Raw genomic sequence first — 27434 nt, 5'->3', positions numbered from 1 at the left:
ATTTTGTTGTCTTTATTTATAATGAAAACAAAAAAATAATACACATTTATTAAATTATTTCACCAATCCAGAGACACTTAGATGTAGGAGGTGGTATCATTGTTTGTATAAATATTCATACAGGGGGTTTGATAGGTCTGTGAATGCACAAATCTTTCTATTTTTTTCCCATAGTCACATCTCTCGAATTAGACCTCAGATCGAAATTTGGTAAAGAGCTTTTTCATTTGCCTTGATAAGCTTAATTTACTAGTATAATTTTTTGCTATCAATAACAGAACACCTTTTATAAAAGCTTTTGATCTGAAGACTTCACCCATCGCCTTAAAATAACATTTTTCTTTCAATTCCGAAATTAACCCTTATAAATGTGATCATATCCAAAATTTTTTAACAAACATTGTTTAAAGGTATTGCATCCGAGAAAACCTTGGCTTTTTATACTTATTTGTAGGATAAGATACAATATAGGTAAAGGTGTTATGTGTAAAAGATAATAATTGAACTTGTATTTTATTTAAGACAAAATAAAACCATTACTCGATTAAATGTGTACATCTTTTATAAAAGAAGTATTTAGGTTTCTCTTATCTTGTTTGTTTAAATTTACAATATAAGCTTATAAACTATTGTTATTTAAAATGAAATAAATAATTATATACAATTAATATCGTGAAAGATTTTGTTTTTTTATAAACTATCATATTTTACAAAGAAAATTTGTATTTTCTTTGAAAATATACATACGCTGTGTTTTACTCTGTTATCATTTTGTTATCATTGACTATTAATTATCTATATAGGATTCTGAATAAAATCCCAGTTTTATATAAATTTAATTAATGACATAAATTTGCGTTTATATAAAATTGTTCCTAGTATTTCTTATAACCATTTTCACTGTAATTATTTTTTTTTATAATTATATTAATAATTATTATTAGTATTTTTTTTTTATAACACACATTATTCGCACACAATAGAAGAAAATATGTTTTAAGAAGGTGATTAGAAAAAAACAATCCATATGTGATAAGTAATGAAAATATTAATATTTGCGTATTGGACCTGTGATTTTGATGATTTTTCGTGATGTAGATCTGCAAAAAAATATCTATATTCCTTTTTAAAAAACAGATTTGACACCATTTGATCATGCAAATATCCCTGTAAAATTACTAAAACAGAATTATTGGGTATACCTATTTTCATTTGCTCTTAAATTGAGTCAATTCACGCTTTTTTTAAGTAAATTTCCGAAGGAAATGGGGCTATTGCTTTTGTACTGATCATGGGGTTAATGAGAAAAATCGACCGATAAACAAGGGGTTGGGGATGCGTAAAATACAAAATTTGGAATTTTTTCGAAATAAAAAATATTTTTGTATTTTTTGACGAAGTTTTAAGCAAAATAATACTCTTGTTTTTCGAAATAAAAATTCTTGAAAAATTACAAATGTAATATTCAATTTTAAAAAAATGTGTTATTTTTTTCTAATCTCTGAGGGAATTCGCTTAGCTAACTCAGCTCCTTTGTTAAGAATTTTTTATTTTTCGTTTCGTTTTGAAAATGTGAAAAAATAACTTGTAATTATATTTAGAGCATATCAAATACAAAAATTGTCACGTCTGGTTTACTTTTTAAAATAGTGGTATAAAACAGCAGGTTGAAATTAGTTTTCTGTTCATTCTTAAATCGACCGACTCTTTAAAGTTTTAAACCGTTATATTCCAATCCGCAAATATTATTATCTTTCTTTTATTATATGGTGTATAGGTGCGAATCATAAAACTAATAAAGGTTGTCATATTTTTGGACAATAATTGCATAATTGAAAAGTGAATGAGTTGATTTGTGACAAACTGAAGAAACAAAAAATACTATGTTTTACAGTTTGTGTAAAAAACTGTTGATGAAATACAGTGTGGATTTTTTGTAAAATATGATGATCTTTTTGTAAGGAGACCTTAATTTTCAGGGTAAACTTTTAAGGAAATTTTTAATATTTTTATTTTACTTTATCTACGTGAAATAAGTTAAAGTAAACTTTATTAAGAGTTTGTTTTAATATTAAAACAAATCACGAACAACAGTATACAAAAATTACCTTTTTCTCATCTGGAAAGAAAGGCCCCCCTTTCAAAGATCAAGTACTTAATAGTCTTTTTCCTGCAAGTAAAACAGATTAATTCTATTAACACTTTGATTTTCATTTCAACAATTGGAAACTGCCATGAAAAATTTTTTACCAGATAACAAGATTTAAATGGTTGTTCACTTTGCTTTAATCTTGTCGTTTAATATAATTTGTCAAATCGCTCGTTTTAAATTATTGGCCAAAATCTTGAATAGGGTTGGAGAGGAATAAACAGAAAATTATATTTATTTATATTCAATGAAAATGAAGTTAGATTTCCCCAAATCGGACACATTCATTCGGTTCGGGATAGCAGAACAAATGCAAAAGAAAATTGGTTTTCATTTTAGCTTAAGAAATTTGGAATTAAGGACATTATTAATTGAAGAAGTTTGCGCCAATTGAGGGTTTTGCTGCTTTCACGAGTGCTCCTACTCAAAAAAATAGTTTTCTTGGCACAACAATATTTTTTTCATTTTAAAAGTAAACTATCAATTTCTTTGGCATTAAGGTAATTTCTTTGTGTTCAAAGAATTTTTTTTCTTATTTTAAAGTGCCAAAATATTTATTGTGTCAAGAATTATTTTTTATAGCAAAGTTTTAGATGAACTCATGGTAGAATTAGACAAAGTATGCTCTTGCGCAGGTAAGGGTAGGGTTAGGGACATTCTCTCACTCGGTAATCTCTCTAGCACGGTATCCAGTCACCGCCATATTGATAATTTCTTTACGTTCGAGCTTATTCGTTTTATCGAATTATCTCCATAATATTTATAAAAAAATTTTGATAAGTTATCTTTTACATGTCTTATGCCAAAAAACTTTAAGGAGCAATTTTTCCATTACTTAAATCAAGGATGGTTTACACAAACGTACTCACGTTTTTGTACATTTAACATTTGAATCAACATGCTAAGTGTCGACTGGGTAGGTGTGCGAGCTGAACCTTATCTATTTCTACCATGGATGGACTCTTTTATCGTTGTTATCTATGACAGTATTTTCTGATGTTGTATATTTCATAAATATGTAAAATTAATTTAAATATAAGAAAATAATATCTCATTTTTTTATACATTTTATTGAATAGAAACATTTTTGGTAACCCTCATGTAATAAGGTTATCCCAAATAATTAAATATCATTCTTAAGTTTATTAGAATCTCATTTTCAATTTGTTTTTTTAACAAACAATAAAATTTTTCTTTGAAAATAGTGCAAAATTTAATTAATTGGAAATAAAAAAAGCATAAAGATATTTTTCATCTGGATGAAGTCTACTTTTCAAGGATAGAAGGTTATGTATGTTTCTAACACATTAAAATAGGTTAAAGCACATGGTGAACCGCAAAGGGCAACTCATTTATATAAATCCATTGATATTTAAGATAAAATATTAAAAACTGTTTTTTTTATTTAGTGTGTTAGTTAATAGGGATGGATGTGAATTTATAAATACCCTTTCTGTTTATGGAATTAGTAGGAGGTTTTTGGTTTTTTTTCGTTTGAACACACGAGTTGCTGGCTCACTTTGTATACAAGTATTCACACTTACAAATATTTTTTTTTATACATTAGCTCCTAATTTCACAATTTTTAATTTTATACTTATTTGTGAATAATTTTTTTTTGTTTAATGTCAGCCTTATTAGTGTCATAAATAATTTGTATTTAGTTCATTTATTTCACAATTTATTTTAATAATGGCCACTTAATTTCTATTCTAATATGGCCTTAGAATATATTCACAGTAAAAAAGTTTATATATTTAGTTTTTTTTACAATTTGGGGTTTAATTATGGACAGTGATGTTTTTATGGATTACATCTGCCGACATTTTGTCCCACTGCTGACATTGCAATTAATTTGATATGATATTCTGAATCCAGTACTAAATCTTCAACGCATCCTATCACTCCGGTCGTATATCTACCGTGTGTTGTTCTTTCTGGACGTGACATTCCCCCAACAAATAGATTTCTCACTGTTGGTAGGTGATGTACTGCTGAAGCCCATCCAGCTGTTATAACAGGAGCACTATCTACTTCTAATGACCCTCCACCTTCACTCCAAACCGCTCTTAGTCTATGCCATAATCCATCATCAATACGTGTAAGATTATATATTAAATGATCTGATCCAGCTATAGGACGATGTCGTAAAACTAAAGCGCCGTGTTCCAAGCCTAATGATATACGTTCTGTCCATATTAATAAACCATTGCCCTCGGCAATTTTAAAACGTATATTAATGTCTACTCGATGTCCACTTAGTTTGTCAATGGTTTCATAATCAGTGAAGTGTAAAAATGAGTCGAGGCCTGAAAATTGTGGTATTTGCGAGTCATAAGATTGTCGCTCTGAAGCACTTCCTCTAGAACTACATTGTGCATCTCTATATCCAGGCTTACAATGACATGTAAAATAATCTAAATTAGGTATGCATGTTCCATCTTCTCCACATGGTCGTGCAACACACGGATGTGGACAATTATCAACATTGGCGCCACCCAATGCTTCAGCAAGAATACCCAAAGGTCTGTTGTTAATAACCACTTTTTGTATACAGCCAACAAATGATGTACGCACTCGTACATTTGGCGAGACAATGGCAAAATTTGGAACTCCACCAATATATAAATTTTGTGGTAACGATAACTGTGTGAACGCCCCAGGCGACCATATTTCCAATGCTGGGGATGTATCAACTTGTAATACTGCTAAACGTCCAGTTCTTGAAATTTTTACTTCATGCCATTCTCCCATACTAATCCGTTCTTCACTTCTGCAAAATGTATAATTAGAAAGTTAGATAATTGCAAAGTATTTAAATTATATTTAAATAATAATTTAAATAAAATATTAAAATTGTTAGTGAGTTAATTTTTATTCAACAGCTTAAGCGTGAAATTGCAAACTGATTTCATTATTATTCATTTTTGTTAAAATAAATCTTTCAGAACCGACAAATAAAACATTTAACAAAATTTTAATTAGCTAGATCGGATTGAATTGCTCTGAGAGTCAGTCATGTAGCATTAAATAATTAAAACTAAAAATCAAAAGCTTGAAAATAAATAATTAAAATATATATAACGGATTGCAAAAATTAATCAATTATCTGAAACAGAATAAATATAGTTTAAAAAACTCAAAAACACGCTTGTTACTTGTTCTAAGTATATATGTATAGTATGGTTACCGGTAGTATAATAAATGTATATAACTGATGATGTCTTATGAATGGGTATGATATTACAGAGCCACATACAAACTTACAAATATACAGGTGAAGCTTATATAAGCGTGTTACAAAATGAATAAAATTATTTTTTACAGGTCGTTATATAAATTTTTATTGTTTAAATTATTTGTTCTTATGGTTTTATTTTGATTTTGAATTTTAAGTGTTTTAATTTCAAATGAAGATGATTGGTTTAATTAATTGGTTATAAAATTTAGCTAAATATTTTCATTGCGAGTCCTGAAAAGGATATATTTTAACAAAATGCATAATAGGTACAGCGTACAGAAATGCTAATCTAAATTTGAATATTTCATTATTATTGCTTATCGAGTAAATTTTGACAAATGTCATTGGCACCGTATTACGGACCACGCTGTGAAGGTGTTTGTAAAAAGTGATAATATTATTGAAAAACTAACCTATAAAAACAAAGTTTTTATTATACTCCCTTTCATACCATTAAACTTTCAAAAAATCCAAAACAATACTATAAGTAAATTTAAAAAAAATCAAAAATGCTCGTAGTACAGTAAAAGATGTTACAAAAATCGGCTAATAATGGAAAATGAAAGAAACCGCTCCCATTTTGCCAATACCATTAGTAAGGCATGAGTTAGTGGTGCAAATGTTACTATTTCTTAATAAACAATAAATTTATAATTCAACGAAACAATCAATGTTAAAGTTCACTTAAAAAAATTAGTAAATAGGCAACTTGTATGACGTAAATGTTAAGTGTTTGTCAAATAATCGAAAATGATTATACATGTTTAACATTTACGTCATACAAGTTGCCTATTTACTAATTCTTTAAGTGAACTTTAACATTGATTGTTTCGTTGAATTGTAAATTTATTGTTTATTAAGAAATAGTAACATTTGCACCACTCATGCCTTACTAATGATATTTGACATCTAGGAAACTCATTCCATGATGTTTTAGCAATATGCGAATGGCAAGCATGTTTTAGCAATATGCGAGTTTTAGCAATATGTTTTAGTTCAAGTGGTAAGTCCGTCAGTTTTTGATTAATTTAGAAGGGGTGGTTAACCACCCCTAGAAGGGATGGCTAACACCCTCCGGACAAAAGCACCATTAGGCACCATATCTATTTTGATCTGGAGTAAAATTTATAGATTACGTCTTTTTTCTCATCGCTTATTGGAGTATTAATTAGGATTAAAGTTAAAGATGATAAAGGTGTTAATATATATTTTTAATATTTATTTTAATTTTGTGTTTATATATTCAAAATAATATATTTATTTTACCTAACTACAGCAGCTCCTGTTCCTAAATCGAATGCAAACTCTATATGTCCATCATTCATGTATACAGCCATAAAATCTCCAGAACCATCTACATGATGTCCATTATATAATAGTACACCGCTATCAGCACCTGGTTTTAATGTAATTTGTAAATCTAACCAGGACACAACTGAATTTGCTAGACCACGATATCGTAGATAACTAGAACCATTGAATGATGGTACTTGTAAATCTACTCGCGTTTCACATAAATCCCCAGAGAAACCAAGCGGACATACACATACAGCCGATTCACCACTCGTCAAACATTTACCACCATGCTGACATGGTACACGACTGCATCGATCTGCTGTGCATTCCTCTGTAAAAAATTATTTGATTTTAAAAATATAGAAACAAAGTGTATTGAATATTGAAATTAAGGTAGTACGAGCGCCAAGACAAGTTTAGACAAGACTTACGGTTGAAATTATTTGCACCTTATTTTCAACTTTGATGATGAATATTTTCACGAACAAAGACGAAAATAAGAATAAAATTTTTCGATATTTTTAAATAATTAAACAAATTTTCAATTTTCGATATTTTGAAATTGAATTACTCCCGATATCGAAAAATTTTATTCTTATTTTTCGTCCTTTGTCAAGTTATAACATAATTCACCATCAAAATTATAAAATTTATTTTTTTAATTTAATTTCCACCGACTAGTTTTGGAGAAATCTATGAAAACATATCATCCATCTACCGTTTTCCCTCAAGACCAATGTTAAATATGCCTACTTTCGAAGTCATTTATTTATTTCAATAATCGGGCAACCTCACCTAAAATTTTCAGAATTGATTTAGACTTCTCCCCATCGACACACGTAATTTTTAAGACGAAAAGTTCTCTAGTGTTTTAAAATTTGATGTAAAACCGAGAATTATATAATGTGCTCATTGAGACTTCACCATTAAAAAATTCCTATTTTCAAAATTTAGTCTCATTTGACCGAGCGGACTTTTTCTATAATTTTGAAAGTGTTTCGAGAAAACTTCAAATTTTTGTTTTTGTAATTTAATGTCAAATTTCTTTGTAAATTTTTGACTGAGTAAAAAAATGGCCAGGGGAAATGTAACAAACTTTATTTCTACAACTTTGGATATTATACAAATTTTTATTTTTCTAATATTGAAGAGAAATTTTTGAAAATTAAAAACGGTAATTAACGAAGCCTTAATCGTTAACGGTGTATCGTCAGATAAACACTAAAGAACAATTCGTCTAAACATTTCGTTAGGAATTCATAGTTTCTGATTGGTGCGTTGATTTAGGGACATTCTGTATACTGTGATATTTAATTCCGAGCTTTGGAGTTGACGTTCAAGTACGTTTTCAAACTCGACTATATGACAATTGCCACGGCTCTAGAGTTACAAATAAAATGTTTCATGCCGTATTATTCGAGATAATTTCAACCAAATTACTCATTAATAAAATATCTTAAAATTAAAGCTAGCAAATCAACATATTTTGGAAAAAGTTTCACTTTAAATTTACTGATACGTGCAAGATGTGCCTGAAACATGTTGTTTTTAAATTAAAACTTTTAGAAAAGTTGATAGAAGAAAGAAAAAATTTATAAACTTTACTACATTCTCTACTAAGAACTAACTATTACACAAGATGGTTCAAAAAATGTAGAAACTTCTTTAATGATGAAAATTTTTGAAAATGTAGAAAACTACATTCTTATTTTAAGTATTATCTTATACGAATTGAGAGTAAGATAACAAGAATACCTGAGGTCTTGTTTCCCGCTTGATTATACTCAGGGCCGGATTTAACCTTAGCGCCGCTTCTGAGAAAAGTAAAAATGCTGCCCCATTACCGAAATTTACATCAAATGAATAAGGTTTCGATTTACAATTTTTAAATAAATAAAAGACTCGTTCATAGCAAAAAATTTATTTAATCCGATCTTCTTAGTTAAAAAAGTGGTCACTTCGGAATAAGCTGAATTTTTGTACAAACATTTATTTTGATAGTGCAAATGTTGTCGCAAAAGTCAGTTTTTTGATAATATATCGTTTCTTTTTTTGCATTCAATCCTATTTCAATTTGTAGAGTATAAAATTTTCTACAAATTTTGTTTGAAACCTTTTTTTATATGTTGGACCGTTTTTGAAATAGAGGATACAAAAGATGGAATCGCTCAGTTGTACATACCTTAGTTCAGCATCAATATTTATAAATATAAGGTATTAAATAATTATCCATTAAATATTACTTAAATAATTATTTAAAAACTTATATTTATAAATATTGACCCAGCATTGAAGTACGTTAAGCTGAGCGCTCCATCTTCTGCGCCCTGACAACATTTATTCTATCAAAATAATGGTTAGTATAAAAATTCAGTTTATTCCCTTAGATTCTGAGGTGAAATCTTAAGATGATTGGAGTAATTGTAAATAGACTAATTACATAATGTAAATTAATTGTAAATATCGCCCTATAACGTGTTTGAGGTCCTATAAACACGTTACAAAGTTTTTTTTATTAAAATCGATGCTGTTTTCCTACTTTTCCAATGCCTTGAACAGGTTTGCTTACTTAATTAATCAGTAAAACAAATGAACTTTGAACTTTGGCTTTTAAACCTACAAACAAAATTTTACGCCAGCACAAAATTTTTGTTTATTTTGGGCATATTATATCAATCTTTTCCTGTATTAAAAAGAAAAAACATGAAGAAAATAATATAGAAATGAAAAAAAGAATCAAAATGCAGTTATAAATAAAATGATTACATATTTCTTTTCGATAAGACGTCACATAATGATGTAACGTTTCGTTTATGTTTGATCTCGATTAGAACAATTTTCTTTTTCAAATGAGTATAATCAATTTAAATTGTATTGAATTTATTTTCCATTTCCGAATAACGTACCAGTGAGCTTTTGTTATTATTATTTTTTTTTTTGAAAGTAGGGGAAGTCTTTGAATCACCTTTCAATCAAAATAGTTTTTCCTCTCTGTTTGAGTCATTCGTAATGATTAAACAAAGAATACAAAAAAAGAAAGATAAAAAAATATCAAATATCAATATAAATTCATTATTATTTTAATTGGGTATAAAATTATCTTGATTCTAATATAAGTTCTAGTAATTATTTTAATGAAGAGTTATTTAATATTATCAAAGCGTTAAACATAGATTTCTTGGTACAAATGATAGAAGCATATTATAAAAGAGTTTCTAAGAAGTAAACAACGCATAAAAGATTTTCATTATTCTAATTAAGAACGTATAAAACATTTTCATTATCGAACAATTTCAAATTATGCATTTTAAAATTTTTAGTATACAGGATGCTTGGTAATTCGTAAGCCACGCTGTAGGGGCTTGTACTAGAGCTAATTTACACCAAATTTGAATAATTTACTTAATGCCGAAAATGTACGGAACACGAGTTAGAGCAACTTTTTATATTTCATATTTTATTGCAAAAAATCTGAATCTGAACAGCTAATGAGTAATTGACTTCAATACATTTAAAATTCAATACATGCCACAAATTAGCATTTGGTTGGAAATGTAGGGTTACAAATCGCAATGAAGCACAAAAATTTTGTAATTTGTTCAAGAAAATTATTTTAAAATAGTAATAGGAATGTTGACAAAATTTTCTTATCACTTTAGGTGAAAAATTTTCACTGCACGGGCAGAAAAGTGAAGTTGGTTTTCGAAAATCTTTAGAAGTATGCAAAATATAAACGTTTAAAATTCCTAATTAAACAAAGAGGAAGATGTAGATTAGTGACGTCCGTGTTTCGATCACCATAGAGATATAAAACTATGTTTTGCTAAAAGGAGATGGGCAACAATCTTTGAATGCTTATAACTTCTTCGTGTTTTTATTCAATTTTAATTTCACGTCAAATTTTGTCATTGTGTCAATTCCAGTTTTACATTTTTATGCGAAATATGGCAAATTCGTCATTAGTCAACTACCGTATTACACTCTTGAATAGCGCATTTCAGAGAAAACTTCCTCAATTGACTCATAAACTTTCTAAAAATGTATAAATATCTGAAGTCTTACATTCGCACAATGTGATTATTTGTGGGAAATATTATATTTTAAAGAAGTTAATAACTCATTAATTCTTAGATTCGGTAAAATTATTTTTCCTAAGAGAAATAGTTTTTATACCGCTAGCTGTTTTTTGCAATAAAATGTGAAACATATAAGAAAACTTAAATGTAGCTATAATACTAGAGTCAGGCGTTTTCAGCCTGGTGAAATTTGTTGCAAATGAGTGCTAGTATATGCTTATTCAAGATAGATATCGAATTACCATATATCTCGGTGAAAATTGTAGTCACAGAAAAAAATTGACTGACGGATATACTGAAGTGTAATTTTTTTTCTACAACTTTGCTTATCGCAAAAATTTCAAGGGTTTGTGGCTGTTTGAAAACTTTTAGTTAAACTTACAAATAATCTGATTAGATTCATTTATCATTTTAAGGGTTTTTGTTTTTCAAATTTCTATAAATATGGTCCTTATTAAGCGTTACTGAAATACTGCGTTGTTTTTATTCTTGTGGCGCTATAGAATAGATTCCAGGTTAAACATGGGTTTATTAGAACTATTCTCAAGTGTTGCGGAAATTGGATTACTATAGTCTTATAATTCTTGAGAATAGGGCCCATGTTTATAGAAACTTTTACGTTATTTGACATCTCTGAATACCAAACCTTAAGTAATCATTAAAGATCCTATAAACATGAGTTAAAAGTAACTATTTTAAATCGTTAGAAGAATAGAGACAACCCTGTATTTCTGTAACACTTGAGAATAGCATCTATGTATATAGAAACTTTTATGTTCATTTCGGACTAATATCGATCTTTTTTCTTCATTAGAAATGCTATAATTTAATGAGATTTATTTTCCAATCAAAATTATTTCAAAAACGTTTGAAACAATGATTAATTATACATGAATTTAAAAACACAAATATAAAACGTGGAAATAGGTAACGTAATTTTCAATATCAAACAATATAATATGTTAAATGATATATTATATAAAAAAAATGTTCATTTCACTTACGAACACCGAAGCCTTTCGTAGCATCTCCATATGGCGCCAGCGCAAACCTATATGCGTGATCATTGACCTCTAGGTGTCTAACGCAACCACGTAAGCCTGTAGATACGGGAAGTTTATCAGAAAGTCCGGTGGTATTCCCTGGTCCACCAATAAACAATGGTTCGCGGAATGTAATTCTTGAAAATAAACCCTGAAATAAAAAATTATTTATTTGTTTATAAATTCAATGAACCTTGTTAATATTACTACAGTTATAAATGTTTATATATAATTTATATTCGAAAACGAATACATTTATGTAAAACAAATTTTGTACACCGTACAGGAAACTTGCGTTTATCGATGTTTCCGGAATAAGGAAAATCTTCCATACGGCAACAACAACAAAACAATTGTTCTGTACACTTTTTTAAATTTACATCCTATTTTTAATTTATTAACACCTACGTATATCGAACTTTTATATGTACCATGATATCTAAAATTATGTGTGCCAGTAGCTGGAAAAATTACCCAAGCTGAAAAATGTATTTTAACAAACCCAAATTTTGGGATTTATTATCTTACTAGCTTAATCTTGATCTCACTGATTCTCCTTCCGCAACACTCGAAGGAATTGTTTTACGCAGCTCAAATATTTGCACAATTTTCAATTTTTTTAAAGTGTAAAATTGTCATAATTCATTGAGTATATAAGAAAAGAATTCCATAAATTGTTTGACATTTACTATTATAAATTATTACAGATATCTTTAATTTATGGTTTAACATGATGATCATAGATGAGACAGTAAAATGTCAGAATATAATAAATTTTTTATTTTTATTTTTTTTTTTAAATATATTTTTAAAAACTATAGCTAATGTGTTATTATGATATATGAGCTATATTGTTTTACAGTTTCATTCAAATCCATTTGCTAGTTATTGCGTGAAAGCGTAACAAACAAACAAACAAACATCTTTACTTTCACATTTATAATATATTGGGATATGCCGAAAAAAACTTACTAGATTGACCGGTGGCTCCTACATTGTTACTGGAGTTAAGAAACGTGTAAAACATTGATTGCGCTCAACCTTGTAGTTACAACACTGTCAATTTTACGTTTTTCTGACAACGTAAACAATTAAATATAGAAAATTTTGTTCATCGCATCAATATTTTTAAGTGTTACAAACTTGGGACTAAACTTAGTATACCTTGATATATTTCATGTACATAGTATAAAAATGAGTTAAATAAAATATAGAGTTGAAAATTTTATGTAATTTGTGTCGTTGTAAGTGTTCTTATTGTTCTTAATTAATAAACATGTATGTTAGTTTAATTAAAAGAATAATGAACTGATATTTTAATTTTTTATGAATTAATCAGTGACTGACTTTTGGACAGTCAAGTGTTTTATTAATCATATGCTTAGGCATATACATAATAAAATTTAGATCAAACAATACAATTTCATAAATATTATCTACTATCTTTAAGACGTATATGTAAGGATCTTTTTAGGTGAATGTCAGGATATTTTTCAAGGTTCATAGGAGTTTTATAGGCCATTTATTTGGAATTTTATAATAGATCCGGTAAAATTCATTATTGAGCATGAATAATTATCGGATGGAAAATTTTTGCAGAATCCTATTTAAACAATGCAGGTTAACGCGGTAGGATATTGTTTAACTTAATTTATTTTGAATAAATAAATAGTATTAATCGAATCCCTTTGGAAAATGATAAAATTGGAGTCAAAATTAACAAATAATCTTTTCAGACATTTTTCTCTACACTCACCAGTTTTCGAGTAAAAAATTCGTAAAATTTACCTATATTTCAGGAACATAGAAATTTTAACGAACTAATTATTTCTATTGGCATTACAGCGTACAGTCTCAAAACTAATTGAATGTTGTTAACAATGAGGGTATATTCTAAATAATTTTTTTAGTGTATTTAGTCATATCTTATTTCTTACATTATCTTATTTATATATTTTAGTGCAATAACATGAACCAGAATATTTCGAAAAACTTATTTTCAAATTTTTTCCACTCCATCTAATCGATAACTAGTTGTATAATTTAAAAAAATTTGGTAGGGTCTTTCTTTTTCGTAAGACTATCAACAAAGGTTAGCATTTTTGAAAAATTTTTTCACAAAAATTTACATGGTAGAGTTTGATCGAAACTTCATTATACGGTACATATAGACTTAAACTATTATAAAAAAATCATTTTTCCTTGTAATCTATAATTTTTAAATTAACATTGGCGGCGAAATGACCTCCTTAACTGCAACGCACTATATATAAAACTGTATCACTATTTGCGCTCGATCTCAGAGATAAAATTGTCAGTGTCTTAAATTTATCAAATAATGATTATTACAAATTATCTAATGCTCTGAACATTGTCAATAATATTATTTGAGTATTAGCTAATAGTCGCATCAATTAATGTTTTTATTCAGGAGTCCTGAATAACAGCACCGATTTTGATGATTTTTTTTTTCAAAATAATTTTTTTTTTGTATATTAGTTAAAATCAGAAACATTTCATATGGAGGAATTAACCAGGAGGGGGAAAAGGCAATGTCCTGACTGATATATAGACGCCCAGCCTAAATCGGTAATGATAGAAGTTTGAAATATCGAGAGGATATTGATTTTATACTGTAGGTGTCACTTGAAGAAATGATTTTCCGAAATTAATTCCCTAAAGGGGTGAAATAGGGCATGAAAGTTTGTAAGCAAATTTATTTTTGTAAGCAAATTTATTTTTGTTGTCGATTTTAAAAATTCTTTCTCCTATAGAATGCCACATTACCAGCAAGTAACATGGACTCTATTTTATTTTCAAAAAAACGATTAAGATTATACACTAAAAATAAAAATAAATAGTGAGACCGACATTTTAACAGTTCAATACGTAACCGATTTTAAAAATTCTTTCATCTATAGAATGCTAGATTATTAGCAATTGGCATGGGCGTATTTTCTTTTCAAAATGATTAGGGGTTCGTACTAAAAGTTAAAATCCATTAATTAGTGAACAAGAGAAGGTAAGAGATTTGAGGGCTATAACGTGGATAACTGCTAATTATTTATATTGTTTAAACAACATTTGTGCAACTTGTATAAAAAAAAACACACTTGCGTGATTTTTTTTCCACAAAAATGTATTTTAACGTAATAACAATAAAATAGGCGTTGGTATAGTAGTCGAGACATTGCGTTTTCCCACTCCAGATAGTTTCCCCCCTTTGAAATGTTTCTGATTTTAAACAATATGTAAAAAGAATAATTTTTTAAAAAATCATCAAAATCGGAGCTGTTAGTAAGGACTCCCTAAGAATGGCAATTTAAGCATTCCTTTGTACGACTATAATGATAAGAAACACCATATACTTATACACTATCATTATAAAATTTAAGTATTTTGCCGATTTTTGGCTAGACTACAAAACAAATTCAAATAATACTAAGTAAACATGGCTTAACTAGTATTTTAATATTTATTATATTAAGTTAGTTAGGTATTAACCATTTAATAATAAATTAATACTGTTGTCTTTGGGAGAAAAACGTGTGTTTTTTTGTTAGCTGTGTGTTGTTTTGTTCTTTTGTTTTGTTTCTAATGTTCGAATTAGAAACCAATAATTATGGGTATTTACATTGCAAGTAAATGTCAAATATTATTTTTAATATCAATTAAAATTAGATTTATAAATATTATGAATTTTTATTTATATTTTAGGAAGAGTTATAATAAGTGTTTTATTGTTTTTTATGTTTATTGTGACAAATTTATCTAATAATGTTTTACACATTTCTATTGTATCAATGGTTGATCGTAATACTTCCACAAGGAACATGACATCATCTATAAATTCTGAAAATCTTCATCAAAATGTACGTAGATATTTTTATACCATGTATATGAAATATTTCATAGTATATTAAGTTTAGTCCCAAGTTTGTAACGTTTAAAAATATTGATGCTACCAGCAAAATTTTGGTATAGGTGTTATAAAATCACCTAATTACCACTTTTCGGTTGTCTGTCTGTCAATACGATAGCTCAATGAAGAGCTAAACTATACTATCACTACCTACTTATGTAAACAATCATGTCGATCCTTTGCTCTATGAAGAATTAAAACAAATCTAATCCACGGAAACTATACTTTTTACCGCGATAAATGGTTATTGCTATAAATTACGAAAATATCTTAAATGCGACACACGTATATTGAGTTGCAACACAAACAGGTGTAATGGTTTCAAAATAATACAATATTTGTGTCATATGACCTGATGTTGTTGTGCTTAAAGTAAACACACTATTTTGTTTATGACTCTCATTGTTTATGACAACTAAATCAATATAAGATTCAATGACGATTGTGATTCGACTTGGTTCATTGTGTAATCATTTTATATAGATAGTACAGTTGAAAATGTTACAAATAAAATAAAGGAAAATGAAACAAAGCGCTCGCATTTTGCTAAAACCTCATGGAATGTGTTCAAAAATAAATTCAATAGAACGGTAAAAGTTGACTTACCAAATTAATAAATAGGCAACTTTAATTACGTGTACGTTATACATGTATAATAGCTTTCGATTATTTGACAAACACTTAACATTTAAGTCATACAAGTTGCCTAATAAATAATTTTTTAAGTAAGCTTTAACATTGATTGTTTCATTGAATTAAAATTTATTGTTTATTTATTACATTTTTGCTACACTTAAAAAACACATTCCATGACGTTTTGGCAAAATGCGAGCGGTTTCTTTCATTTTCGACAGAAAAGGAAAAATGAAAGGATTGTATAAACTTTTTTTCTTTTTTTGTGCAAGTGCTTTTTTATTTATGTGCCCCCACATAAATAAAAATAGACACATAATGAATTCTAGCTAAACTTACTTTCTACAATTTAAATTGTTATTAATTAATTGAATGTTTTAATGTGTTATTAATTAATTTATCGACTTTTAGAAACTACACTGGGATTCGTCTTCGATAGCTTTGGTCCAAGGTGCTTTTTTTTGGGGATATTGCTTTACCAAAGTTCCGGGTGGACTACTTTCACGTCGTTATGGGAGCAGGAAAGTTTTATTGATAAGTACTTTTATATCTGGAGTGTCTTCATGCGTTTTTCCCATAGCAGCTAAGATCCATCCCATTTTCGCTTTTTCTATTAGAGTGATTTTAGGGTTGGCAAATGTTGGTTGAAACTTTTATATACGCCAACCGTAAGTAGAATTTTATGAATTTAAAACTTGTTGAAATTTATAATTTAGTTCACTTTGATTACTGATCTGATTATTTGCAATTTATATACTTACGTCCCTCTTACATGATATTTTTAATAGCTTTTGTTTCTTAACACATTTTACCTCTTTACTAGACATCTCTAACTTGATGACGACTGACTACCTTGACTGGAATAGAGCCAGTCTGCTACAGTAAATGCAAATAACAGGTCATACTTGTGAGTACTGGCATCTAACTTAAATTCTCATATCTTCGCAAAAAAATCAAATTAGAGATGTTTAGTAAAATGGAAAATATTTGCCTTTTATAACCGGTGTAATTTTCTTTTAAACAGTATTTGGGTATTGCACGATACTTAAATTAAATGTTTATGCTTTTAGCTTGAAAATGAAACGTAGAGTCTCCTATTTTTATTAGAACCCGGGATATAAGCGAAAATGTCTAGTGCTATTTTCCCGGTTTTGTCCCGAAAATTTTGAATATTTTTTTTTTTATACTTTTAAAACAATTTTTCGAGGGTTACTTTTAGAGAATAAAAAACATAAATATCTTCACTAGATTTTTGGAGAAGGTATTTTGGAAGGTGAAATACGAAAAACAGGCATATTTTGGTTAATTATTAGATTTCTAACACCTTTTTTGTACCGTAAAATGAAATTATAATTTTATGAATAACTTGTTAATCGTTATTGATCTTATATTGCCTCTATAAGAATGGAATTAATTCTACTTGCGGTCGGTCATAGAAAGAATATTCAATGATAATTTTAAATATTTTAAATATTTTTATTTAGGGAGTTACTTGGCCTGCTGCAGTAGGTTTAGGTGCAATATGGATTCCAAAATGTGAACGAAGTTTTTTCTCAAATATTTTTCAAGGTATTTATCTATCTTATAAAATATTATGTATTATTTCTCTAGTTTGATTTTTGGTCGCATCGTGTGGTTTTACTTATTCCTATATTATTTTCCATTATTTACTCCTCGTTTTAAAGCTTTTATGGCTTATTACGAAAAATAGACTCACAATCTAAAAATATCCCGCATAGGATAAACAGGCTAGAAAATTAATACTAAGATTTAATTTTATTCAGTATGTAATTTGTATATTATATCTGTTATAAAATTGCCTATAGAATTCCACACGGGTCGAGGTAGTAATATTTATTGTGGTAGTAGCCAATATTTAAAATTGAGAATTTTTTCTAATTTCATTTTTTTTTTAAATTTCAAACAGTTTATAATTTATGTTAGAAATATCAAATATTAATTCGAACGCAGCTAATTCAAAAGCTTCTTCTTCTTTTCTGTTCAAATTTGTGTCATCTTCTAACTTTTTTTTGCTTTGTGTCAAAGGTTGAAAGCGTAATCCAAACAAAAAATTCACTTTCATAAAAAAGGTAAATTTAATTAAAATTACAACCTTCGGCACAAAACAGTATTATATGACAAAAATTTTGAAACATATCTATTATTTGATAATCAGAAAGTATACGATTTTGAAAGAGCTGTGGTTGATTCGAATTCAAAATAATAATAAAATAAATCTTGCAGGTAATAATCTCGCGAATGTAATTTTTTATCCAATAAGTGGATTTATAATATTCTATTATGGATGGGAAAGTGGATTTTATTTAAGTGGAATTTTATGTTTCGTTTGGTTAATATTTTGGTACTATTATGCATACGATTCACCAAATATACATCCAACAATATCTGATGAAGAAAAAACATACCTTCAAAGTAAAATTATTGGAATAACAGCTAATAAAAATAAAAAAAATCAGTCACTTTCATTAATCCCATGGAAATCTATAATGACCTCATCAGCGTTTTGGGCAACAGCTATTTACAATCACGGTGCTATGTGGTGCATGGCCACATTATCTCTACAACTGCCAAGATATTTCACTTACGCTCATAACGTAAATATAAAAACGGTAAGTTATGAACTCAACTCCATATAATTATTCGTCCAATCAATATAAGGAGGATCTCAATTAATATAAATAGTTCTGACATAACATGGTATAAAAACATCTAATGGTCTAAATTACCTGTTGATGCTTATTTTCAAAACGATAACTCAAATTTAACGTCATCATGCTCATTTTAAAACGCAGCCTTTTCGAAAAAAAACGTAGAGGAAAGTTTGGTAGAAAAGGGAAGCCATTCATGAAGTTTCAAGTATGTATTCATAATTTAAAAAAAAAGTCTGTGTCAAATGATCTATCAAAATTTGTCATCCAATAAGGTAAATCTAATCGGGGTACATCAAATATGCTTTCAGACCCAGTTTCCCGTAGAGCTGGAATACATAAATTTTACTTTCATTACATGCCTACTATGACAGATGTTTTTTATAAAATAAGGCCGTGGTGGAATGTATGCAAATTAAAAATTTTAATTTATAATGCGTCTCTAACACAAACTACAGACAGATAGTAATCAGTTGGAAAAACATACAAGATATTTCTTATTCATTTTATCAAAAAATTCGTTTTTTAACAAACTGTCCGAAACAAAAGGTAATCACTTTTTAAAATGAAAAGGTCTATTAAACACTTAAACTTTATTTTCAGAATGGTATCACAGTTGGCTCACTTAGTATTTGCAAAGCACTGTCTGGTTTAATATTTGGATATTATATGGATTGGTTAGTTAAACAACAAAAATGTTCTGTAACAATGGTCAGGAAAATATCTACAGTCACAAGTTTGTATTAAAAGAATTGATTCCTATAGTTTATGAATAACGGTTGCTATTCCTGAAAATTGTCCCTTTCGAGATTGAGAAACCATAATAGACTCGCAGCTTCTGCAATCGGCCAGAAAGTCTATGTACTAGGAAATATTACCAAGGTAACTAGGAAATATATCAGAATGTGGGATCAGTGAATCTCATATTAGAGATCTTATAACGAGCACACTTTTCATTTGACTTATATCATGAGGTTACATTACAAGCATGATGTTATATTTTGTTAAATTGGAAATTATCTCGCCATTTTGCAAAACAATTTTCAAGAATAGCACTCCTGTTCATAAATTGGAAAAATATTTATTAAGTGCCCTGCCTTCTTCTAGACGTATATGAAACATTATAAGTCTCTTGTTACTCGGGACCTGATATTTGAAATTATTCATACTACTAGATGACCCGGTGAACTTTGGTTCACCTACAATTTATTTATCTGTAACTATTGATCAGCGATTATTTATTTTAATTAAGCACTTCCAATTTATTAATAGCTATACTATGCTTAGACCGCCCGCTAAGTCCGTTAAGCCCACCCGCGAGGCCATCTACTGCTTAGTCCACTCAATACTATTCAAATACCAGCTCACAATTCTAGATAAACTAAATTTTAAATTAACTAAATATAGAATCAAGCTACACTAATTGCAAATAGCAAATAAATTGATAGCTTATGGTTTTAAGTACTCTGAAGACCTGTCGAAAGGATCGAAAAGAAATTTTATGCAAGAAAATGTTTAAACTGATTTATTTTGACTGTGTCAAAAATTAAAAATGAAATTTGATAAATTGCAGGTAAAGTAATAACTGGATTTATATTACTTATTTTGGCCTCATTTACTCATAGTGATTACGTAATATCGGTAATATTAATTGCCGTTTTTTATACGTTTAATGGAACTTCTTCATCAGCTGGCTTAGCTAATTTAAGTGATATTGCACCAAACTTTGCAGGTAAGCATTTTATTTTTTAATAAAAAGATTAAAAAAATTTTTGAAAATTGTTTATTAATTTTTTCAGGTATTATTACTGGATTAGTTCAAACTACAGTGTTTATACCAGGAATCATATCGCCTTTAATCTACAGTTCTATTTTAACATCAAATGTATGAGAAAGTAATATAGTTTTTAGATTCATTGTATGTATAGCGAAAGTTTAAGTTTTGAATTACTAGAGCCATGTGATTCATTTTTTACGAGTATATACCTACCCTACAAATAATAATATCGTACTTTTTTTCCACTTTTGGCAGCCCTTATACTTTCTAGGATAATTTAGGATATACGCCAACTTAAATCACTCAAATACACTTCTTTAAGGCATGTTTTTGATCTATACACGAATTTAGAAAAATCTAACTATAATAACAATTTCAGATGAAATTATTTTGGGGATATAAAATTTCGCGAAAAAGTATAACAATATGCAGTGCAACCTTAATATAACTGTCTTTTATATAACTCTAAATATAACGAATTCCCCAATTTAACAAATTGTTCGTAATCTTCTTGATTTGTCTATATAAGTCAGTGTAAAATTTACCTTTACATTGCGAATTTTTTTGGGCATAATCTCTTTATAACGAATTTTCAATAATAAAAAAAAGTGTAAATACTTCTAATTAACGCATTTTGCCAACCCACCTTTATATAACCTTTCCCATCAATATATGACGTCACCTACAACTAGCGGACGTTCAGCCTATAACCAGCGAAGGATCAAAATGCTTCCAACGATATCTCGTTTGTCAAATTATGATAAGTAGTTTAGAAGCTAGGGCATACATACTGAGGAAACACATATCCTTCGCCGTCGTCGCGGTGGGAGTAATTAGTATATGTTTAAATCACGATATTTGCTTATCGGCTCTTGTTTTGAATCTTTAACTCGTATTAATTACGCATAATAAGCTTTAGTTCTTATACCTTCAAAGATTATTTAAAAGAAAAATTTCACTTTCGGCATTAGAATAAACTAAAAATTTTCATTTTTACTATTTAAATTCTTGAATATAAAATGTATTTTTCTAAATATTTCAGCCATATAACGCATGGTTTTGGATTTTTACAATACTTGCATCTACCGAAATATTTTCGGGTGTATGTTTTTTGATATTTGGTACTGGTGAAGTTCAAAATTGGAATGAAGGGAAAAAGAAAACTGAAAATGTAACGAAGGTTGAAGAAACTGGAAAACTTATGGAAATAAAAGAGTAACTTGATAGACCTGACCTACCATTTGTGGACATGGTTTTTTTACGGTAAACTCTTAGCAAATTTAACAAATTTTTGAAGGTACCAAAAAGTAGTACTTTTGCCGTATTATTTAATGATTTAAATCAAAACCCTATTGCTAAAAACGATGAAGTGATTGATATCTATTTGTTTTATAACATTCAAAGACCGGAAACAGAAGTTGAGGTTGAGAAATTTAATAAAAAACCACTGCAAATGAAATAAGACTAACAAAATCGATGAAATGACAAAGAACAAACGTAAATCTTGTGTTTTAGCATAAAATTGTATGTAACTTTTACATATTTTATTTCTTTACTTTATTGAGAACGAAGTTTTCACAGCCGCCAAGAGTGTGCCGTAAAAAACCTAATCTAATTTTTTTCAAGCAGGAGTACTAGCCTATATAAAGTATTTGTTTAAATATCCGTAATTGTGTGTTTTATTTGGACGATATTTAGAAATTTCGAAAATTTTTCTATTTGACCTTCTATTATCCGATAGGTTTAGTTAGAATCAATAGGTTCACTGGCATTTTGAAGCCGCCTACATTGTTATGTTTACGGGAAAACTTATGTTTACATAAATAAAGGTTTCAATCAAAGGTTGTTTATTGTTACATACGGGGAATTTCCTCTATTTAATGGACCGGGCGCTGATGGAGCGTGTAAAATATGCGAACTGCATTTTGTCTATTGATATATTGACATATGATATATCAGAAAAGCTTATAGATTATTATTCTGGATGTTGCCAGAAACCCTATTGGTCTTAAATGTAAATTTTTAACCAACAAATTTCTTTAAATGTAAATTAAACTTTTAATTAATTATAGTAGAAATAATTAAAGTTGCATAATTTGTAAATTGAAATTATTACCGTGTGTATAAAAAAGTATTATAAAGAATCAAAAAAAAGCAACAACACACAGTGTTTTCAAGCGGTCATCCATCCTCGAACTAAGTGTGTTGAGCATCTAAAAAGTGCTCAACCTGCCTAAAGAAGTTTTGACTTCAAAATAATTTTTTATCAGAAAGTTAAAGATTAATTTACACAAATTTTTACAGTTTTGAACCGGAGTCAATGTAAAAAAATGCGAAAAAATCTTTTTACGTTTTCAAAGTCACGTACGGTACCTAAAGATTTTAACTTACCTAGATAACATACGTACCTATCCGCTTCTTTCGGAATTCATTTTTACGTTGAAATCTGTTACTTTTAAATTCATAGCAGCTATAGAAAACATTTTTCGTTCTTTTACGGTAAATATACAGAATGAGCTAAATAAAATATAATAATAGACACTTAAAAAAAAAAATTGTTTAATATGCAGATTTGCATATTCTCCAATATGTGGCTGCAGTTTAAACTAAGTATACAATTTGTTTTTTCAGAAATATTGTAATTGAATTGTTAGTAGATGAAAGCTAATAACCCTCTTCATTAAATTACTTTTCACAGTTTAGGCACTACGATGTCACAGAGAGGCAGACACACATACAGCGATCAACGTTACAACACCTTTTTTTTGTATGGGGGGGGGGGGTTTAAAAATAAGTTATTTTTCTGTTACGTGTTGGATGCCGCATCTTTGCTCGCATAGAACAACTGTTTCGGCTCGTATGTATTTGGAATCGATTTTTCCACTGGTTTCATTGAATTGCATGTTTTAAATTTTCATATACTAATACACATATCACTTCAACCGCTCTGTATCTGTAATGCGTCCTCCTATATTCCCAACTTAACACAAGACATTTGAGTTATCCTGTATTTACTTGCTATCATCAATGGAAAATACAAAAAGTGTATTCGTTTGATAAAGAATTCACATTCAGTGTAGTGTGTTGAATTTTGTTGACGATAATGTAACGAATTATTCTGACTATTGGGTGTTTATTTTTGGTATGATATTTTATATAATTTTGAATGTTGTGTTTAAAACATATGAGTGAATTTTAAATGTATTGCATGCTACGAAAGTCTAGCAAAGAAGTAGAGTTGATTATGTAAATTACTTAACAGTTGTAAAATATAAATATCCGATATCATATCCGAGGAGAATATAAACTCACTCCTGACCAGTTCCTGATTTGATTTCAGACAAACTTTGTCATTGCCTAGTTGAAATAAGGTAATTAAGACTTTATTTTTTATGCTGTTTAGGCCGTTGTTTTGCTGATAGTGTTGAGATAAATGACTGACAAATAAATATTTGTCAGTGGTTAGTTAAAAAATTTGTATTCATCATGCCTCGAATAAAAAAATTTTTAATCTTGTCCGATTTTTATATGTTTTCTATCTTTGGTTACATAATATAAAATGATATTGTATATTTCTTTTTAGAATTGTCAATATTAAAATTGGTTTTAATAAAGTATGTGTGCGAATGGATTGTTAACACCACAAGACAAATCTAACTTTGTAGACCTACATGCTATCCTTCAACCTCCTCGATCGACCTTAGCCCAACCCTTAACAACAGTTTCACTCCTATCCCCTTGGAAAATAACGCGGCCTTCGGCGATGGAGCTCGCTGTGCTCCCTTACCGAATGAAATAAAAAAAGTGATAAGTAAACTTTTGTTTTGAACCAAGAGTACATAGATCTATTTTTGCATTTCTAACTTCAAAACTGGCCAAACTTCAACCCACGTTTTAACACCTTAGGGGACGAATTTCCAAAAATTTCTTCTTTGTGCATATTTACGTCATTAAAGGAACGTGTGTACATAATTTCATACTTCTAGACCCAGCGGTTTCAAATGTGCGTTGATCGATCAGCCAGTTTCTTATTTTATGGTATATACCGAAAATTTTATAGACCCGAAGTTTATAAAAAAAATACGAAGTATTGTTGGTTGGGTTGAGTTTGTCTATAGAATAGTTGGTTGGGTTCTGCAGTTTCTAATCCTTGTGCTCAAAATGAGAGGCTTTTATAGAAATCGATAAAAATGAGGTTTTCGAAGTCTTGCCACCATTTTTCTAGGCAACTCATTGCAGGAATATTGGTAATGCTTTTCCGGAAATAAATTTGAATCCTGAACTAATAACTTTGAATCCTACTATCTTATACCTAGATATTTCATATGGAGAAATTTTGATCTGGATACATTGTATTTTCGTCGCTATGGTATTCTACGGTATGGGAAATCGGACACTCTATAATATAAACGTACGCAGACATAATATACATTTGTATCTATAGATAATGGTGTGTATATCATACAAAATATATATCGAAAACATATTCGATAGTTTGAAAGTCGAGGTTGAATAAGAATATTGTAAAAATGAAATACAAATATTGATACATATTTATTCATAACTTAATCATGAAGTTCAGTAAACTGAATAGTATACAACAACGTGTTAGTTACTTTGTTGTTGAAGAAATTTTAGAATAATTTGTATGTTTCAATTTATGAGAAAACTTATATCTTTGAAATTGAATATATTATAAATAGACCCTGAGCCCATAAAGTTTAAAATGCGTAATTATTTTAATCTAGTTAGACTTTTGTGAGAATCGATAAATGTATATTTTACAATAAAAATAATCGAAGAATCAGTGACTGAAATGTTGCGTAAATAGAATTGCAAATGGGAATTGAGTTTTCGATTTCCGTGTTTATGGAAAGTTTGTTTTGACGTGCTAGAGGGGATGTTAAAAGAATTTCAATGTCGGTTAAAAGCAAATAGCAAAATTCATTTTCTATTTTTCGAGCCCTTAACCAAATATATTTTGTTCGCTTCTGTTTCTTTTCCATTTTCATACGTTTAATTGGGAAAAACTTCTTAAACTCAAAAAATATTCTTGTTTCGTGATATTCATATTCTTTCTTTTTTACTACTTAAAACATCCCACTGAATCAAATGTCAACAAAACCGTAGCTCGACAAATAATTTAAAACTAAATTTTCGATATGCTTTCTTCGACAGTTTCTTTCAAAGCAAAAGTATCGTACATTTTGATCTGCCACCATCTTTACGTACCATGAAAATATAATTTAAGCTAACGAATTGAATCAGGTGATTAGGTGATCTCATTGGATTATCTTTTATTTTCCTTATTTGTAGCCCAATTTCATAATAGTCCTTACCAATATTTCTCTATTTATTTGTAAAAAATTTACAAACATAGAAATATGTCAGATATTTTAAAGTAATTTTTCATATTCAGATAATACCTACTCATTTTATTTTGGAATAATAAAGTAGACATACATATAACATGAAGATGCAATATAGATAGTTACTGTTTTGACTGCCAACGAAAATTGGATGTATGCCAAATTTAGTAAAAACTATTAACCTATTTGTAAATAATTTCATATTTTAATCGTTTATTTTGTAAAATGCTCTTTTAAATGCTCTTATTCTTTCTAATTATGTACTAAAGATTTCTGAGAATACAATTATTTGCACAAAAATATTGTGGTTAAAGAGCTGGGTGCAGTATACTGACATTGATTATATCAATGTTCAATTTTTTTGTTTCGGTGGTTTATCGTTGGGTCAAAATTCTAAATATCTTCTGGTGAAAATGTTTATCGATCATTATTTTTATTATTAAAAAATTAAAAATATATAATTTATCTTCAAAGTAACTAAAAATAGATAGAAGACCACAAATTTTGAATGTTTTTGTAAACATGGCAAAAGCTAGAAAAACAGGTTTTCTGGCGTCAAAATACGAAAATCGCTACTATTTAACAATTTCTGAAAGGTTTTTGATTTAAATTTGTCTTTTAAATGACTCTGAAGTTCTTATTAAAGCTTATGACTTACTAAGTTAACAGTTTACTATGAGCGGCTGGCTCTCTTACTATTACAATTTGTATTATTAGTTTTTGTATAGTCAGCTTAAATGTCCATTGCATCTTTGTTTGTTTATACGGCAAAACTAGGTACAAAATAATGCTTTTGTTTGTTTCAAAGTAACGTTTAGTTAATAAGATTTACATATTTTTATTTAACTGAGGAGAATGTTCGATGTTCAAATAGTTATACAAGTGGACTAGGAGTATTAACCCTAATATCATTCATATACGTGTGATAACACGTTATCAACCTACTTCTGCTTATAATTTCGCATATGTACATTATAATAAAATGCGAGTAAAAGAACATTCACGGTAGGCCATTTTAGTCTACACATTTTTTTTCTACTTTTTTTTGGAAAGATCTCTATAAAAAAAGTCTGAATACAAGTTGTTGAATTTGAAAGGGGCCATCTGATGATGACCTTTAAATATCGTTAAAAAAGGCAAGTGATTATCTTAACGGTTCAAGGTAAAATTAAGGTTATCCTTACGTAGCTCATTCCAAGCTACACATTTTTGTTAAGAGTTTATTGAGAGCTTTCCTGGGCAAATATTTATGTCAACAG

At 28.6% G+C, this 27434-nt stretch overlaps 2 protein-coding genes across 2 annotated transcripts in view; one reads left to right on the top strand and one right to left on the bottom strand.

The window, feature by feature from the left end:
* Positions 1-3924: 3924 nt before the first annotated feature.
* LOC123297451 (pikachurin-like) overlaps positions 3925-27434 on the bottom strand; it is a 123737-nt gene continuing 100227 nt past the window's right edge. The window contains exons 4-6 of the mRNA XM_044879114.1: positions 11767-11956; positions 6657-7017; positions 3925-4922 (exon numbers count right to left, since the gene is read on the bottom strand). Coding sequence (XP_044735049.1) covers positions 3953-4922; positions 6657-7017; positions 11767-11956 — 1521 coding nt within the window. The 3' untranslated portion in view covers positions 3925-3952. The remainder of the gene's footprint in view (positions 4923-6656; positions 7018-11766; positions 11957-27434) is intronic.
* LOC123297452 lies at positions 20860-22810 on the top strand. Its single transcript, XM_044879116.1, has 2 exons — positions 20860-20924; positions 21849-22810. Exons 1-2 carry the CDS (start codon positions 20913-20915, stop codon positions 22023-22025), a joined length of 189 nt encoding a protein of 62 aa, XP_044735051.1. The 5' UTR covers positions 20860-20912; the 3' UTR covers positions 22026-22810.

The sequence above is a fragment of the Chrysoperla carnea genome, chromosome 4 (genome assembly GCF_905475395.1).
Source record: "Chrysoperla carnea chromosome 4, inChrCarn1.1, whole genome shotgun sequence".
Lineage (NCBI taxonomy): Eukaryota > Metazoa > Arthropoda > Insecta > Neuroptera > Chrysopidae > Chrysoperla > Chrysoperla carnea.
This window is presented reverse-complemented; position numbering and strand designations above follow the sequence as displayed.